Source organism: Belonocnema kinseyi, chromosome 7, assembly GCF_010883055.1.
Source record: "Belonocnema kinseyi isolate 2016_QV_RU_SX_M_011 chromosome 7, B_treatae_v1, whole genome shotgun sequence".
Classification (NCBI taxonomy): domain Eukaryota; kingdom Metazoa; phylum Arthropoda; class Insecta; order Hymenoptera; family Cynipidae; genus Belonocnema; species Belonocnema kinseyi.
Window position 1 is genome coordinate 3,461,282 of NC_046663.1, and position 15,588 is coordinate 3,476,869.

Here is a 15,588-nt window from a genome sequence, read left to right on the forward strand (position 1 = left end):
AAAAAATAAAATATTTAAAAAATGTAAAGGACTAGTAAAATGTTCCAAGGAAATACGAATAGATTTCAATAATTTAAAGGGATTTCAAAGGATTTAAAATATCCTAGTGTATTTCAAAATATTTCAAGAAATTTCTGATAGATTTCTATAATTTGAAGTGATTGCAAATGATTTTAAAGATTCGATGGTATTTTTGAGAATTGTAAATAGTTTTCAAGATTTGAAAAGTTTTAAAAAGTATCAAAGGATTTAAAAAATATTTGGCAAATGTTTTATGATATTTTTAGGAATTCCGAGGAGCTTTAGAGACCTTAACAAAGTTTCAAGAAATTTCTTAGAATTTAAAATGTTTTACGATATTTTAAATTATTTCAGGAATTCTTTTTATATATTTAACTCATTTGAAGTGAATCCGAAGGATTTGAGACATTTTAGGGTATTTTTAAAACTTTCAATTAACTTTCATGAACTTAAAAACCTTTCAAGGGATTTTAAATATTTTATGATCATTCAAAAGATTCCAAAGCTTTTTCGAGGTAATAAAATATTTTCAAATAATTCCCAAAAATTTGAATGTTTTTAAGGAATTTAAAAATAGTTTAAAAGGTTTTAATGCACACTGAATCACTAAATTAAATTCCCGGTTTCCCTGAATACGTAAAAATAAAGTGCACTAACTATTTTATCATTCTAGTTTCATTTTTTGACCGTCATTTATAGATAGAAAACAGGACAGATACAGGACTATATGCGAAGTCATGCTAAATTCTGCCTCATCACATTAAAGTTTCCAGGAAACCTACACTTTTAAATAATTCATCAGAAAATGAAATCATAAATCAAAATCGAAGTAAAAAAAAAGTATTTTCAAAAATGATGATATATTTTTCATATAGAAATGAACGAGGAAAATGTACATTATTTGGGACAGGGGATTGTTTTACTAAGAAATAATAATTTTTGATTTAATTACCAATTCACAAAAAAAAAACACTGTCAACTTTCTCTTGAAAGAATGTGCTGATAAACGCGAGTACACAGATTTGTAAACATAACCTAGAATACTGTTTTTTCGAACATCTTGAGATATACTGATAGAAGGTAGTGATTATGTTTTTTTAATATCATCTCAAGCATAATTGATCGTGCTTATCAATAAGTACAGCAATGACAAGAAATGATTTGAATTCCACAACTGTTTTGTCTCAGTTATAGAGACAATTGATTCGCGAAATCGAGATAATTGACACTTCTTTATGTAAAGTAGGTTTTGGTATTGATTAAAAAAACCGTTGACTGTATTTATTTGTAGAATTTCGTTAATTTTCAATGACAATTGATCGATATTCTGGATATTGTTTAGAGAGGGACAGTGTACACAGTGGTTATTGACAAATTATTGTAGTCGCGAATGAGATAATTAATTTAGATCGTGTCAAGTTTAAAACGTACCTCTAACTGTTATAAGCTGCGCTTTTCTTCTAATATTCATTGTTCTAAGTTTACAACTTTAGTTTGACTATCATGTCACAGAACTGTCATTGTGACACATCCTTCTCATCTCGTTAAGAATGTTGTATGTGCTTGCAGCGTGCGTGTGTATAGCTGTAGTGGTTAATTGATTGGTCAGTTAGGTTAGGTTAGGTCAGAGGTTGGGTCAGTTCGTCACTAATCGATTATGATATCGATAGTAACTAGTTTCAAAGTATGACGTCACGAGACAATATGTCTGTATAATACGTATTTTACATCGTATAAAAAAGCAATTATACGTGGAAAACGTAGACAACTCCCAAATTCAGAGTTTTCTGGTGTAATACATGGTAAATTATATGTAGAAAAGCATACATATTACGTCAAATAGCTCCTCACTAGCGAACCTATGAGAAGTTTCAAGAAATAAAAAATGCTATTAGTTAAAAAATGGGATGGAGGTATCTCTGTCTCATTTTAACCAATAACATTTTTTTTAGTTCTTTGAATTTATTATAGATTCGGTAGAGAGGTGTCTTCACGTAATGTGAAGTTGGCACAACAAAATTGGGAAATAAAATTTTTTTTCATGAAATACTTTGGTGGTCCTTTGGTGGTTATAATGGTGTATTTACACGCCTGTCGTATGCAGGCTGAAATTGTATTTTCCTCTCACTCTACCATGTAACGATGCCATCCATTTATCTCACTTTAGGTTTGCCACCAAACGGATAAACAGAGAAAATCTAGTGTGCGATAAATGTGTGGCATCGTCTCATGGTAGAATGAGAGGAAGATAGATTTTCCGTGTGCATAATACAGGCGTGCAAATACACCTTTAGGTGGGGATTTTTAATGTTTGGCACGGATGGGTACGTATAATACATCACGTATATTACATGGTTTTCACATGTATATTATGTCCTTAGTTTTCTACAAACGTATTTTACATTTGATCACGTGACTATATGGGCGGCATTTTCGAATTCTTTACTCTAAAAATACCCAATTGCCTTATAGAAAAAACTAATATTGAACAATTAATTCGGTATTCGTCATTATTTATCACATTTCAAAGAAATTTAAAAAAAAAAAATCTGCCCACTACGCGAGCACATTCCCATCGCGCGCGGCTCCCTTCGCTCTCAAGTTTCAGCGCGCCTAGGGCGCGCGACTATTAGTTTTCGCGCTCGATGTTATATTTATCTCGCGCTTCGCGCTCGATTATGTATTTACCTCACGCTACGCGCTCAGTATTTATATTTTCGCACATCCTTGCGCAAACATTTTAAAATTAAGACTCAAAACATCCACCACTGTAATTTTGTAATTGTGAATTCTCTTTCATTAAAAGAGCTTAGCTCGAGAGTTTGAGCGCACCATACGGCACGCGACTAATGGCAATCGCTCTCCGCACTTGGTCTTTGCATTTCTTCCGCATTCGGGCACAGACCTTTTAAAAACAAAGGTGAACGGATCGACAACTGTAATTTTGTGATTTTGAACTCACTTTTTTTTAAGCTCTTTTGGCTTTAACGAACACATTCTCATCACGTATCTCGTGCTTCGCACTCGATTTTGCCCAACATGTCAACTTTTCTGCATTATACACAACACTTTTATATCAATTATAATACATTTTTTATGTAATTCTACGTGGAATTACTTATTAAAAAATTGCAAAATAAAAAGCAAATTGTATTTATCATGATTATTTTTATATTTGTTTTTTATTTTGCTTCAAATTGTATTCTAAGCTGCCCTGAAACATGAATCATTTCAATAAATGTATATCATTACAATTCATAATATGCATAAAAATTGAATCATACTAATTTTTGTTTCATTGTTTTTATAATTTTTTATTTTTAATGTTCTTTTTTACGATGAAATAAAAACTACTACGCATCTGCATAGGGTTTTCTATGCTTTTTCCAAAAAGTAAATTTTTGCATTTTGTATTTTATGTTTTACGATTAAAAGAGAATCTACTCGTCCTATCGAAAAATGATTAAAAATAAATTTATAGATCTTTTTAGGCGAACAACTTTTGCCTGGTGATTTAAGTTCATACCATGTGTCGTTTTTTCAAACAAATTTAATATTTTTATTTTGAATGTTATTTTTTACGACTAAAGCAAAAACTTCGTGTCCTATAAAAAATTATAGCTCTTTCTTGTATGAACAATTTTTGTCTCATTTTTTTCGTAGCTTATATCGAAAAGTGATTCATTATAAATTTGTAGTTCTTTCGAAGGCGCGCAATTTGAGCTTTTTAATTTTTTCGTATCTTGCATAGTTTAACCAAAAAATGGAACCGTGCATAGAATTTTTACATCTTGAAAAAATGTAGTTTCATAATTTTTTTGTATGATCAAAATAGGAATTTTCAACTTTTTGACCAAATTGAAAAATTTGTTATCATAATCTTGTAGAGCTTTCAAAAAGTAACGTTTTTCTTCTGAACACTTTTTTTCGTATCATGCGTTTTTGGCCTAATTTGTTCATTTAAGTTTGCTTTTTTGGATTTTGAAAATGCTATAACTCAAGTAATTTTTTATTTTTCGAAAAAAGTGATTAGGATAAATTGTTAAATTTGTTTAATACTATGAATAACCGTACAGAGAAATTTTAAAAAATTGGTCTCAAAAATATTCAAAATGTTCCCACTTTTTGAATTTTCATGCAAAATGGCTGGCTAACGAACTTGATCTTTAGTTTAGGAGACTAAAATAGTATACCAAAGGCCAATCCAACCAGTCAATTCTTTGGGAAGTTATCGCGCTACAAACTAAAAATCTACAGACACACACACACACACAGTCAGACGAACAGACGATTCGTAACAACCTGTTTTTCGGATTCAGGGGGCCTCAAAACGTGGACATTTAATAAAAACGAGGGGAGTCAAATTTTAAACAAATCTCATACCTTCTCTTGATGAGAATCTAATAATAATATACGTGTTTATTGTCTTTCATAATCCGCAACGTTTTTGAGCATGTGGAACACGAGGGTAAGTAATCGTTCGCACTCGAAATTAATATTTTCCCACGTTTTCCCCTCCTGAAATGTTTTTTTACACTTGTTCTTTACATTTTTACTCTTAAAATTAAAATCAAATCGATTGAACAGCTTTATAAGAGGTTATGTCAATTATTCAATTTGTCAAATACAGTCCCGCCCAGATAATTAACGTTCGCCATCTTTGATATGTATTATACATAGTTTTCTACAATTTTCTACGTATATTACGTCGCTTATGTATTATCGTAGAAAACCTCAAGTGACATGTTACAACCCATCTCTGATGTTTGGTGGTCAAAATTGAAAAACTTCAGAGTTCTTGAAGCTGGAATGCTAACTTCACGTTGCACTCCATTTTTTGACCTTTTCCACAAATTATTTCTTTTATCCTTTAGTGGACCTTTGGTGCTCATTAGGTGGCTGTTTTTGATCTTTGTTGTTCAAAATTGTGGCAGATAATAATTTTTCAACAATTTTCCTCAACATGCGCAGATGCTTGTGTGCATATGTGCATATAAAAATAGCGCTGTATTTAAAACAAGAAATTCTATGTGTCGTGAGATCCATTAAATTAACAAAGAACATACATATAATATTTAGAAAATGAAGCAGCTTTAAAGAAGGAAAACAAAAGGTATTTAAAATAATATGAGCACAATGAGAAAATTTCATTCATACTATCGGTACTAACAACTGTATGCTCTTTCAGGCCATCATTACAGAAACGAGTATCGAAAATTTTGTGTAAATGGAAGCGAAATTCATTATAGTAATCATTATTATATATCATTATCAGTAAAATCATTATAGTTCTCTTTACGATCCAGAGGTGAAATGTGGGTCAAACTAATTCAACAGGTGGCGCCATGATCAGTTGGTCTGACATGCATTTCGAACTTTATATTTCTATGATTTTTTTTGCTGATATTATTGATTTTATTATTTCTTATAGTTAAAAAAATATTTATTGTTAGAATTATTAATGTAGCTAACAAAAAAATTAATAATATTTAAGACCTCAATGAAAAAAATTTTTAAAACATATAAATTATCCGAAGAATAAAAAATGTATCACTTATATCCAATATAAATATAATGATAATCAGAAAATATAAAGCTACAACTTTAATTGCATAGTAAAGAATCTTTGTACCTTTAAAACCTTAACAATTTCAATTTTTGAAGGAAATTTTTTTTAAAATTAATAGTAATTGTAATTAAAATCTTAGAGGGAATAATTTAGTAAAAAGTCAATTACAAGACTGATAAATGAGAAAATGGATTTAATATTATTTAATATAACGTGTATATATTTACTTAAATTGAACCGAACATTTAGTATTTTCATTTAAATTTAAAGGAGATTTTGAATTAAGTAGTTAATTTTGTTATTGCGAACCTCATGTCTAAAATAAACCGACTATAAACTGTTGAACTTTATAAACAAACGTACCATACTCATGACGTTTCCATAAGGTCCTTTAACCTCCGACCCACAAATGATTTCAGCGTATGGTTTAACAGTGTGTCATTCCTTAAAATGGCTTTTTGCCACAGCTTAATTACTGCTGGATTTTGTGGTGCAAAGAACATGTGAAATTTCTGTTCCTTGTTAACATAACTTGACTTGCAACCACGAGCTACACATTTACGTCCTATTTTTTATCGCACTTATAATTAGAACAAGTCCAATTTTAGAAAATTTAAAAGATGGACTAGGCTACATTTTGTTTAAAACCCTTTTTTGTGAATTTCTCGCAAATTAATCGTTAGATTTGAATTTGAATAAAAAGTGAAATATAATACTTTTTATATCTGAAAACGCAGTAAATAATATTTATATCAATAAAATATATAACTTCACCAAACTCTCACTTTCAGCCAAGTGTCGGGGGTTGCTTTCAAATAGCCTTGGACTGATTTCCGGGGGATCTAAAGGTAAACAGGGAGCGCCACCTGACTCGTTTCCAATTGGAATATATATCTATATATATTATTTCGCAACCGCTCTTGCGCTGCTCCCCTGAGACACTGCGTAAGACAGCAGTTCTAGGAAGGCTGAGAACGGGGTGACTGAAAGCGAGAGTTTGGTGTAGTTTTATGAAAAAAGTTTTAATTGTATACAAGTTCAAACTTGATATTTGAGGGTTTAGCAAGTACTTACACTATTGAATATAATGAGAAAAATCTAATTGAAATTGAATTAAATTTTTATTCATAAACGTATAACGTAAACATGTGTAAAGAACATTAAAAATAGTTTATTCAATAATTCAAATTGTTAAAAAAAAACTATTTTTCACAGAAACATATATGAATTATAATTTTAGAAAACGTTCAAGATGTAAATATAATCAATGTTTTAACATCTTCGATTTAAATACTTTAAAGGATATAATGTAAGAGAGCAATTAAAGAAACTTATTTTTTTATTTTCCACTGATTATTAAATAAACTGGTTTCCAATGTAACTTCAGTTGAATTCAATTAGAAATACATTATATCCATTATATATTCATAAGCGAGAGTATTCACATGGTAAGTTAGAACTTAATACTATTAAAATTTTTCTCCTGGATTTTTACATTCCATCAATAATATTGTTAATTTGTCTTCGAAAATAAACTTTAAGAATCATATTTTACTTTTCATTCAAATTCAAACCTAAGATATATTCCACTTTGCCTGGATTATTTTACGACCATACAAATCATATTTTGTCTTTAGCATTGATAGAAAATGATTGGAAAACTAAAAGAAAGGAATCGTCTTAGTTACCGCTCTGTCCGGTAGTATAATTTACTCTCGTTTTTCCGATTTCGAATGTCTTATTAGATCAACCGCATATCTCCTTCGTTAGAGTAGAAAGGAGCTGTTGCCAAACGACACCCTACACTTTACGCTGTGCGCGAAAGGTTTTGGATCCTTAACGGAAGGAATCAAATCAGACACGTACTTCATCGATGCGTACCGTGTATTCGTCAAAAACCGAAAGTTCCCCATGCCAATATGGCCGATTTACCAGAGTCCAGAGTAGTTCCGGAGTTTGCGTTTATTCATTAAGACCTACGGTTGCGTTTTCGTATGTATGGCCTCTAAGGCCGTTCACATCGAACTAGCTTCAGATCTTTCCACCAAAGCTTTTCTGGGATGCTTCCGTCGATTCATTAGTACGCATGGAAAACCGCGAGCAATGTTCTCCCATAACCGGACAAACTTCGAAGGAGCAAACAAAGAGCTCAAGAAAATCTACGATTTACACGCGACGTCAGAATACCAAGACGCGATTCAAGGCTTCGCCGTGTCTAGACCTATCAAATGGCAGTTTAATCCACCCCATTCTCCGCACTTTGGCGGATTATGGGAACCCGCAGTCAAAAGTTTTAAACGTCACCTGATTCGAGTTATGAAAGACCAAAAGCTCACGTACGAGCAACTCGAAACTTTATTGAAGGAAATCGCGGCCATCCTTAACTCTCGCCCATTGCACGCGGTTTTCGCAGATCCCAGCAATGCGTTAGCAATAACACCTTCACACCTTTTAATTGAGCGTCCGTTCAAATTCTTACCCAAACCTGATTTTGTTGCAGTTCCTGATAATCGTCTAACGGCTTACCAATTCATCTCCAAGGCCTGACAGGACTTCTGGAGGAAGTGGCACAAGGAGTACTTACACAAACTACAGACTCGACAAAAATGGTTGACTTCTAACACTATTTCGACAACGGGCTTTGTGGTTGTGTCGATGGAGGATAACCCTGCGTGTCTAAACTCTCCCTAGAGGATCTCTATGTAAGTATATATATTGTAACGAAGTTTTAGGTATAAATAACGAAAGGATGTAAAAACAACTTTTCGGACTCTCGCCGAAGTCGTACTAAACCTCAGAACGCGAGAACCGAACCACCCACAAATACAGATTTAGTAAACGAACCATGCAGTCAGGATCCGAATCTAGGCTAAGCGGGTAGGCTAAGTAATAATTTTATTACAAGACGGTAACCTGACTCGACGGGGAGAGTGGTCGCCGCTCATACCGGGGAGGAACAAGTGAATTTTGAGCGAAAATGGAAAGATTACGGAATGGATACCAAAGCGAAGGCAAAGTTGGCCAGCTGGCTGCTAGGTGAGTGGTAAACTTTTGCCATTTTTCCCGTTGTAATACGCCCACCTCAAAGCCCGACTATAGCCTAGTTGAGACGGGCTTCTTCCAAGAAGACCGTTGATGTGAACACTCGACAATGAACGCCGGCCGGCGTGAGTGATAACGCGGGAGTCTCAGGCAGACATTTTGAAGTGTACAGGGTTGCAGTAAAGAACTTTTCTGTGGTTTCTGTCTTGGAAATGAGTAATTTCTTATATTAATTTTTGGGGGGTTGGAAATTCAAGCAGTTTTTGGCAGTATGTACACTAATTTTGTATTACCCGGGGAAACTGGGCAAGATATTGTTTTTAGGTTAAGTTTGCTCATTTGTAGAGAGAAATTTTCTGACGTAATAAATAGAGTCTCATTGTAAACTTTTATTTATTGTGGCTTAAAAATTAAAGAGTCGAACACTTAGTAAAATTTCTCTCCCGCTCCCGTAAGGCCATATTTGTATCCCTCTCTCTTGTGCTTAAGTTAAAAGGAGCTATTTGACCTCTTTATAGGAAAAAAAAGTAAACCGGATTTCTAGAGGTTCGGGTACGTGGTAACCTACCTGGCGCCTTTAATAATTTAAACGAGCTTCGGGGGTTGTTCGCGGGTTGAAAGATTGCGATTTGGAAAACCTAGCTACTATATATATATGTGTGTGTGATTCTCTTTATCCAGCATACGTTAATTCAAAATAACCTGATTGATCCTATATTGTACATGTATTTTATAATCCCTGCTTTAAATAGCGGGCAAACTGTAAGTCAATCAATGAACACTAGAAATGTAGTGTGTTTCGCGTTTATAACATTATATAAAATAAATATAATCGAGCATGTGTCAATTTAAAACCTGACATTATTTTCTACTTTTACGCTATCCTATTCTGTGGTCAAAATTTAATGACTCTTTCCGCATTACGTTTGATAAAATGGATATCCCCGTGAGTATTAGAGAGTTAATTATGTAAATCTTTATTATTATACGACTGTCACTCAGGCTCTAATCCCTAGGTGCTAAAGAGGCTACCAAAAAGGTTCAGTTACATAACGAGGGTCGAAGGCCACTCGATGGAACGGTCAGACGCCTTTGTCTTGCTACTTTAACTAGAGGGCGGAAGTAAGATGCGAATGTCTACGAGCCGTTCAAAAAATACTGAATTTTAGAAGACACTCAGGTCCTGTTTACCAGTCAGAGAATATTATCTCTATTTCTAGCCTTCACTGGGCAGATGTGTTTGCAGCAAGGTATAGAGGTTTCGAATCTCTAAGCCTCTTGTACACAGCCTGACGAGTGATGGATAGATTGTAAAATTTAGCCTCCGATTTTGTTGACCAAATTATAGGTCTTATTCATGCAGTTAATCGAGAAAGCGGAAAAAAGTGATATTTGCCCTTAGAATTATCGTAGACACGGTGGCATTCAAAAGAAAAGTCAAAGATTTTAGAAAACTGACTTTCAGATATCGCTTAAAATGTTAAGTCTCTTTTATATACAGCGGCAGAGGAGAAAATCTAACTGGGTTCTCGTGGAGAGAACTTAGCTCAGGAAGATTCCAAATGTTTGGTTATTCACCAAGAGTTTTGAATTTTTCTCTTTTTAAGTAGAATCTTCGGACAAGAGTAAGAGGTCTTTAGTCTCTAGTCTTCTCCTACCGGTTCTCCTTTGCGACCTGTGCTTTTCAGTCAAAAATCCAGACAGATTTTTTTCGGGTGCGCGGCGCTTTTTAAATTCTTGCTCCATCTCTCCCTTCTCGATCTTACGTAACGTCGTTGAGGAGGAAGTTCTGGAGTTTGCTCTTTAGAGTTTCTCCTGTGGGATGATGCTTTACAGAAGGATTACACAGGAGATGCTACTTTTGCCTACTCTTAGGCACCCCTTGTAACTCGAGGGTTCAATCCCCCCCCCCCCCCAATTGAGGCGAAGCTGTAGAATCGAGAATATACAAAAAGAAACTTTTAGGAAGATGCTAACAAAAAGTCTAGTAACGTAGTACAATAATATGTATTAGTAATGATCATTATTATTACGCTTACTGGGATGAGTTTTTATTCTGTTGCGACGTCCTTAATTTTTCGAATTATGTGATTCTCGTCCAGAATGATTAATCTCTCTTTATCACGATTGTTTCGATCCTGATTACATGCTTCGTTTTTCTCGTGAAATCTCCATTTGGCGTTAAGGGGCCATTCCTGCGCCGAGGTTCACTGCCTGTATCGTGCTAGCTCCTGTGTTGTCTCGTTTAAGCGCAGTAGTCCAGACCCTGGGTGTCTATAGGATTTGTGACATTCTCATATAATTTTTTCAGTGAACTCTGACGGCAGGTAGATTCAGTAGGCTGATCCGTCGTAATGATACAGCGTCCCGTTCATTACTTCAAATCGCTTCATTCCCTCCTCTCCTTATCCCGCTGATTTCACCTAGCGTTGTATTGTCTTGTCATTTTTTGTACCTGTGGAATGTTCCTTATTTCCTGTTCGATTTCAGGCATCCATTGCTAATTGAGTGCGTTGATAATCTCTCTCGTTTCTGCCCTGTTCTTCTTGTAGCTGTCACTGTCGTGTATTCGACTTAACACATCGGCCACAATATTATCCCTGTCAGACATATGCTCGATCTTTATATCGTAGTCCTGTATTGCCAGTATCCATCGCGACCGTCTTGCATAGACGAATTTACAAGTTTTGAAGAAAGTTAACGATAAATGTTCCGTTCTGTTGATAATTTTTGCGCCATTTAAATACTTACAGAATCTTTGTAATACCCACATAATCGCGAGTAGTTCCTTTTCTATTGTAAAATCCGTAAGTTCTGGTCCTTTTAGATTACAACTCACCAGTGTTATTATTTCCTTCTCTTCTTTATTATTTGGCTGATATAACACAGCACCTAGCGCATAGTTGCTGGCATTAGTTTCTAAATAATATCCTTTCTTTGGATCCAGAAAGTACAACATTATCTATGTTCCAAAAAGTCGCTTTACTCTGTCAAAATTTTTTTGCGCTTTCTAAATCCAATTCCAAGCCATGCCTTTCTTTATTAGTTTTGTGACAATTCGTACTTGTCACATACATAATCTGTCTTCTCGACCATTATCACGGGCAGTACTACCGTTCTCGGTTCCCACACCCACTGATGCCACCACCACGTCGACGCACCACTAATAATCCCGCCCACGCATCTATACCCCGCAAATCGCACTGTGCCATTTAAAAGCATGCCGAACTCGCGACAAGACACACTTCTCGGCCCTCGGGCAGCCGACTCGAGCGGTGAAGCAATGGGCGCTCCTGTATCCACCTCTCGGGTGCCGGTAGACCGTGGCATCGTATGCTTCCGAGCACGTGTACTCTGGTGACGCCCTGAGGAGAAAAATTGGACTTAGACTCCTGAGAGATTCCTGGCTGGAGTGACGGAGCAATGGACGCTCCCATATCAGTCCCTCGGGTAGCAATGGGCCGTGGAATTGGGTGCTCCCAAACGCGACCCATTTCAGGCACCCTCAGGAGAACCTTTCTCGGGGACCCGGCTGCATCCTTGAAGCAATGAGCGCTCCCATATTCGTCCTTTCTGTGTCAATATGACACGGCATCAGACGAACTCTCCGCGATGGTAGAGGGCACTGCGTCCAAGTCAGGGTACTATCAGTCAAGCCCGTTCCATACGCTTCGCCGCGTACAGATCGTTCCTACCGACCAACTGTTTTGCATAGCCCTGGGGCTCAAATACTTAAATTTCTTTTTAGTCCTTGTAGTGCGTGGTCTAAGCCTGGTACTTACACTGCAGGAATCGTGTTTAAACCAATCAGTACTACTCGAAACTGATAGCTTCTGCCGCGATATTGAAAGGCCGTGTACTTTCTTGACTCTGGATGCCTCCCGTTCCACGAGTGTTTGTGTGAGGACAAATGTGGCCTTAAGGGTATCTCATTTATCTGAGCTTAATTGCTCATTTATTTTTCACTCCCACGATCTTGTCACTGTATAGTGTCTATAGAATTCATAGTCTAGAATCTTACTTTGCAACACGATTTGTTGTTTGTGAGTTCTAACGGCCGCGCATCTTCTGTAAAAAGAGAATACCGATTCACTTACAAATACTATTTATTTATTAAATTAATTCGTTACACTCTAAAACTCCCAAACGAATATTTTTGTCTCTGTGGCAACCGTCATCTGTCCGTTGCACTCACTAATAATAGCATATTGTTCTTACAAAACGTTTGTATTTTCACTAATTCGCGCACTTTCTTCCTTACCCTTGAATGTCTTTTAATTTTGGGGTTTTAATCAACCTACTTTTGTTGATTCAATCTTTTGTTGTTTTCTGCCAACCACTTGTGTAATCTAGCTACGCTCTTTCCTTCGAGGCTCATACCTTTTAACATTTTGTCTGAACCTTCCATGCCTTTTGGAACATTTTTCTGGCTTGTTGGTGGTTGTAAATACACGCGTTTAAGATTTTTATCTCTGTTGAAAAAAGCATCTGCAAGTTTTCGTTGATTAGGATCTATTGTACTACAATGCTCTAATTGAGAATCTTTTTCTTTTTTAAACCCGCATGTCCCACGTTGAGCGTCAATTGTAACTCGCAACTTTTCAGCTAAGTTAAACATTAAGGGTTAATTTAATAACTGGACTTATTATTAGAATATTTCAATAGAAAAGGGGGCTTTTCATGGAGAAAGAATACGTACGTTGTGGTGAAGAACTAATGGTGTTTGAAAGTCTAAGCTGAGAGTAGTTTTGCGACAAATAATCAGGAAGGTAGCACATATCCGTTGAGTCTCTAAGGTGGTTTACTGAAGAAGAGTTTATAGACAATATAGAAGCCGAGCTCGAGCCGCACGTCAAGAAAGATATTGTAGAAAAGTACAAAGGAAATAGAGAAGGTGAAGGCACTCGCGTTCCCACTTGCAAGGCTTTATCAGAGGTAGGAAAGTTAATGAGTGAAAATTGACTAGAATTGGCTCCCCCATTAAACTGACTGGGAAGGAAGGCATCAAGATGGAACAAGTTGGTCAAATCAGGGATCTTTATTAGCTTAGTCGAATCATTTCACGCGTGGCAAAACCATACTGCTTTGCTGAAGATTCAGCTTTGCCATTAAGTTAGGAGGGGTCTATTTCATAAAACCTACCAGTTACAATTTACAAGTACAAGTCTAGGGAATTGTAACTTGTATTACAAGTGCGCGGTTCATAAAGTCATTGGTAGTTTTTATAAGCTACAAGTGTGAAGACTCCTTTTACAAGTAAAATATCGCGCAGTTTTACAAGAGTTCTGTTTCATACAAGTTTCGTCTTGGAAGTAGCACTTGTAATTTGTAAAAAAATTTCGGAGGGTCTTTGTGTTCTGGTAAAAGTGGTAAGAGTAAATACAAATTATATTATCAGGAAGTTTACTGAAATTACTGGCCGTGAAAATTGTATTATGGATTGAGTAAAGAAGTACTAATTGAAGTTTAGATATAATTATCGGTTATTCTGAAGTAGATAAAGAATTACATACATTAAAAGAGGTGTATATAATTATAGGTTATGAAAAGTAAGAAAGCGTGTCTTTTGTAAAACACTTATCTTTTTCGCCTTTGTCATTTCCTTCGACGCCATGGCACAAAATTTATCTTCTTAAAGAATTAATCGCCGATACAGCAACACGCACAGTAGCACTTAGAGGTAAACGGCTATGATAAGTTAAGTGAAAATACTTGTTACTTGTAGAAGATATTGCTTGTAATTACAAGTGGACGTAAAACTCGTGAAACAGAAGATGCAAGTGCTTGTAATTACAAGCTAGTAACTTACTGACTTGTAATTTGCAGACTTGAAATTTTTATGAAATAAGCTTCAGGGCCCAATTTAGCCTTGATCACCTTCAGTAACTTATAATTGTCTCGAGGGTGGTTGCAGTTCATGTGAAAAGGACCACCAGGCATGTTATAATTGATATTGTGGACCATAAGAGATTATTTGTTCCTAATTTTAGCTGCGCCCAAGTCATCTCGATGTTTAGCGACGTTGAACCTGACGATTATTGGGTGATGAATGGTTTTGTTTCCAACTGGATCTCTAAATCCGTCCTCTATGTTGGTTTTATTAACCTTCGACTTGACAAGCCAAAAACGAGAAGTAAAACGAGAGTTGAAACTGACATGCCCTTATTGGACATAATTTATAATAATATCGTGCACATGGCATGCACGTCGCTCGTGTAGTGTGGGTAATAATGATCAAATTTTTATTTAAGGTAAAAATGCAGCGTACATTTGAACCTCATTTTCAATCCGCGTGTGCAATTCAAATTATTCCTAATTTACCAGACCTCGAACTAACACGTATTTAAATGTGGGTAGGAATTGAACTTGTTTGTATACAGATTTAAATAGATTGCAAATTGACTTCTAATTGGTTTGATTTGTTGTTTTTAAATACCTGCGATTGTTTTGAATGACTTCCTATCCAAAACTTTTGTCAGGGTGCCTAATCAGCGGTAATTAAAAAATATTTTGAAAATATGCACAAGAATGTATACAAATTATGTAAAAATTGATTGTGCGCAAGAAAAAAATTGGTGACACATATTTTTGATAAATAACAGTTTATTTTCATTGAAGTTCAAAGATATCTTTTTTATTTGGGTTTTTTAAACTTGAATTTCGATATTTAAAGGCGTGTTCAAATTTGATCATTATATTTTTTATTTCGAATAATATCATATGGTATTTCGAAAAATGTATCTTAAAAAATGTTTTGTGAAATATAAGTCAGTCTTTGGAGTTCAATAAAAATAAACTGTAATTTATCAAATACGTGTATGTGTTATAAATTTTTTCTTGCCTGCAATCAAAAGTTACAGTCTGTCAAGTTAAAGCGTGGGTGGCTTTACTCGCAGTCGGTAAGGTGTATCGATATGATTTTGGTGTCAAAATATTAAGAAGAGCTCCCTCTTTCA

The 15,588-nt window shown here is 35.2% G+C and overlaps 2 protein-coding genes across 2 annotated transcripts in view; one reads left to right on the top strand and one right to left on the bottom strand.

Annotated features, from left to right (window-relative positions):
- Nucleotides 1-1,562, bottom strand: part of LOC117175918 (transmembrane protein KIAA1109-like) — a 178,513-nt gene extending 176,951 nt beyond the window's left edge. The window contains exon 1 of the mRNA XM_033365766.1: nucleotides 1,453-1,562. The gene's annotated coding sequence lies outside the window, so the exon portion shown is untranslated. The remainder of the gene's footprint in view (nucleotides 1-1,452) is intronic.
- Nucleotides 1,563-7,588: 6,026 nt separating this feature from the next.
- LOC117175919 lies at nucleotides 7,589-8,137 on the top strand. The gene has a single exon (XM_033365767.1). The coding sequence runs from the start codon at nucleotides 7,589-7,591 to the stop codon at nucleotides 8,135-8,137; it is 549 nt and encodes a 182-aa protein (XP_033221658.1).
- The last annotated feature ends 7,451 nt before the right edge of the window (nucleotides 8,138-15,588 follow it).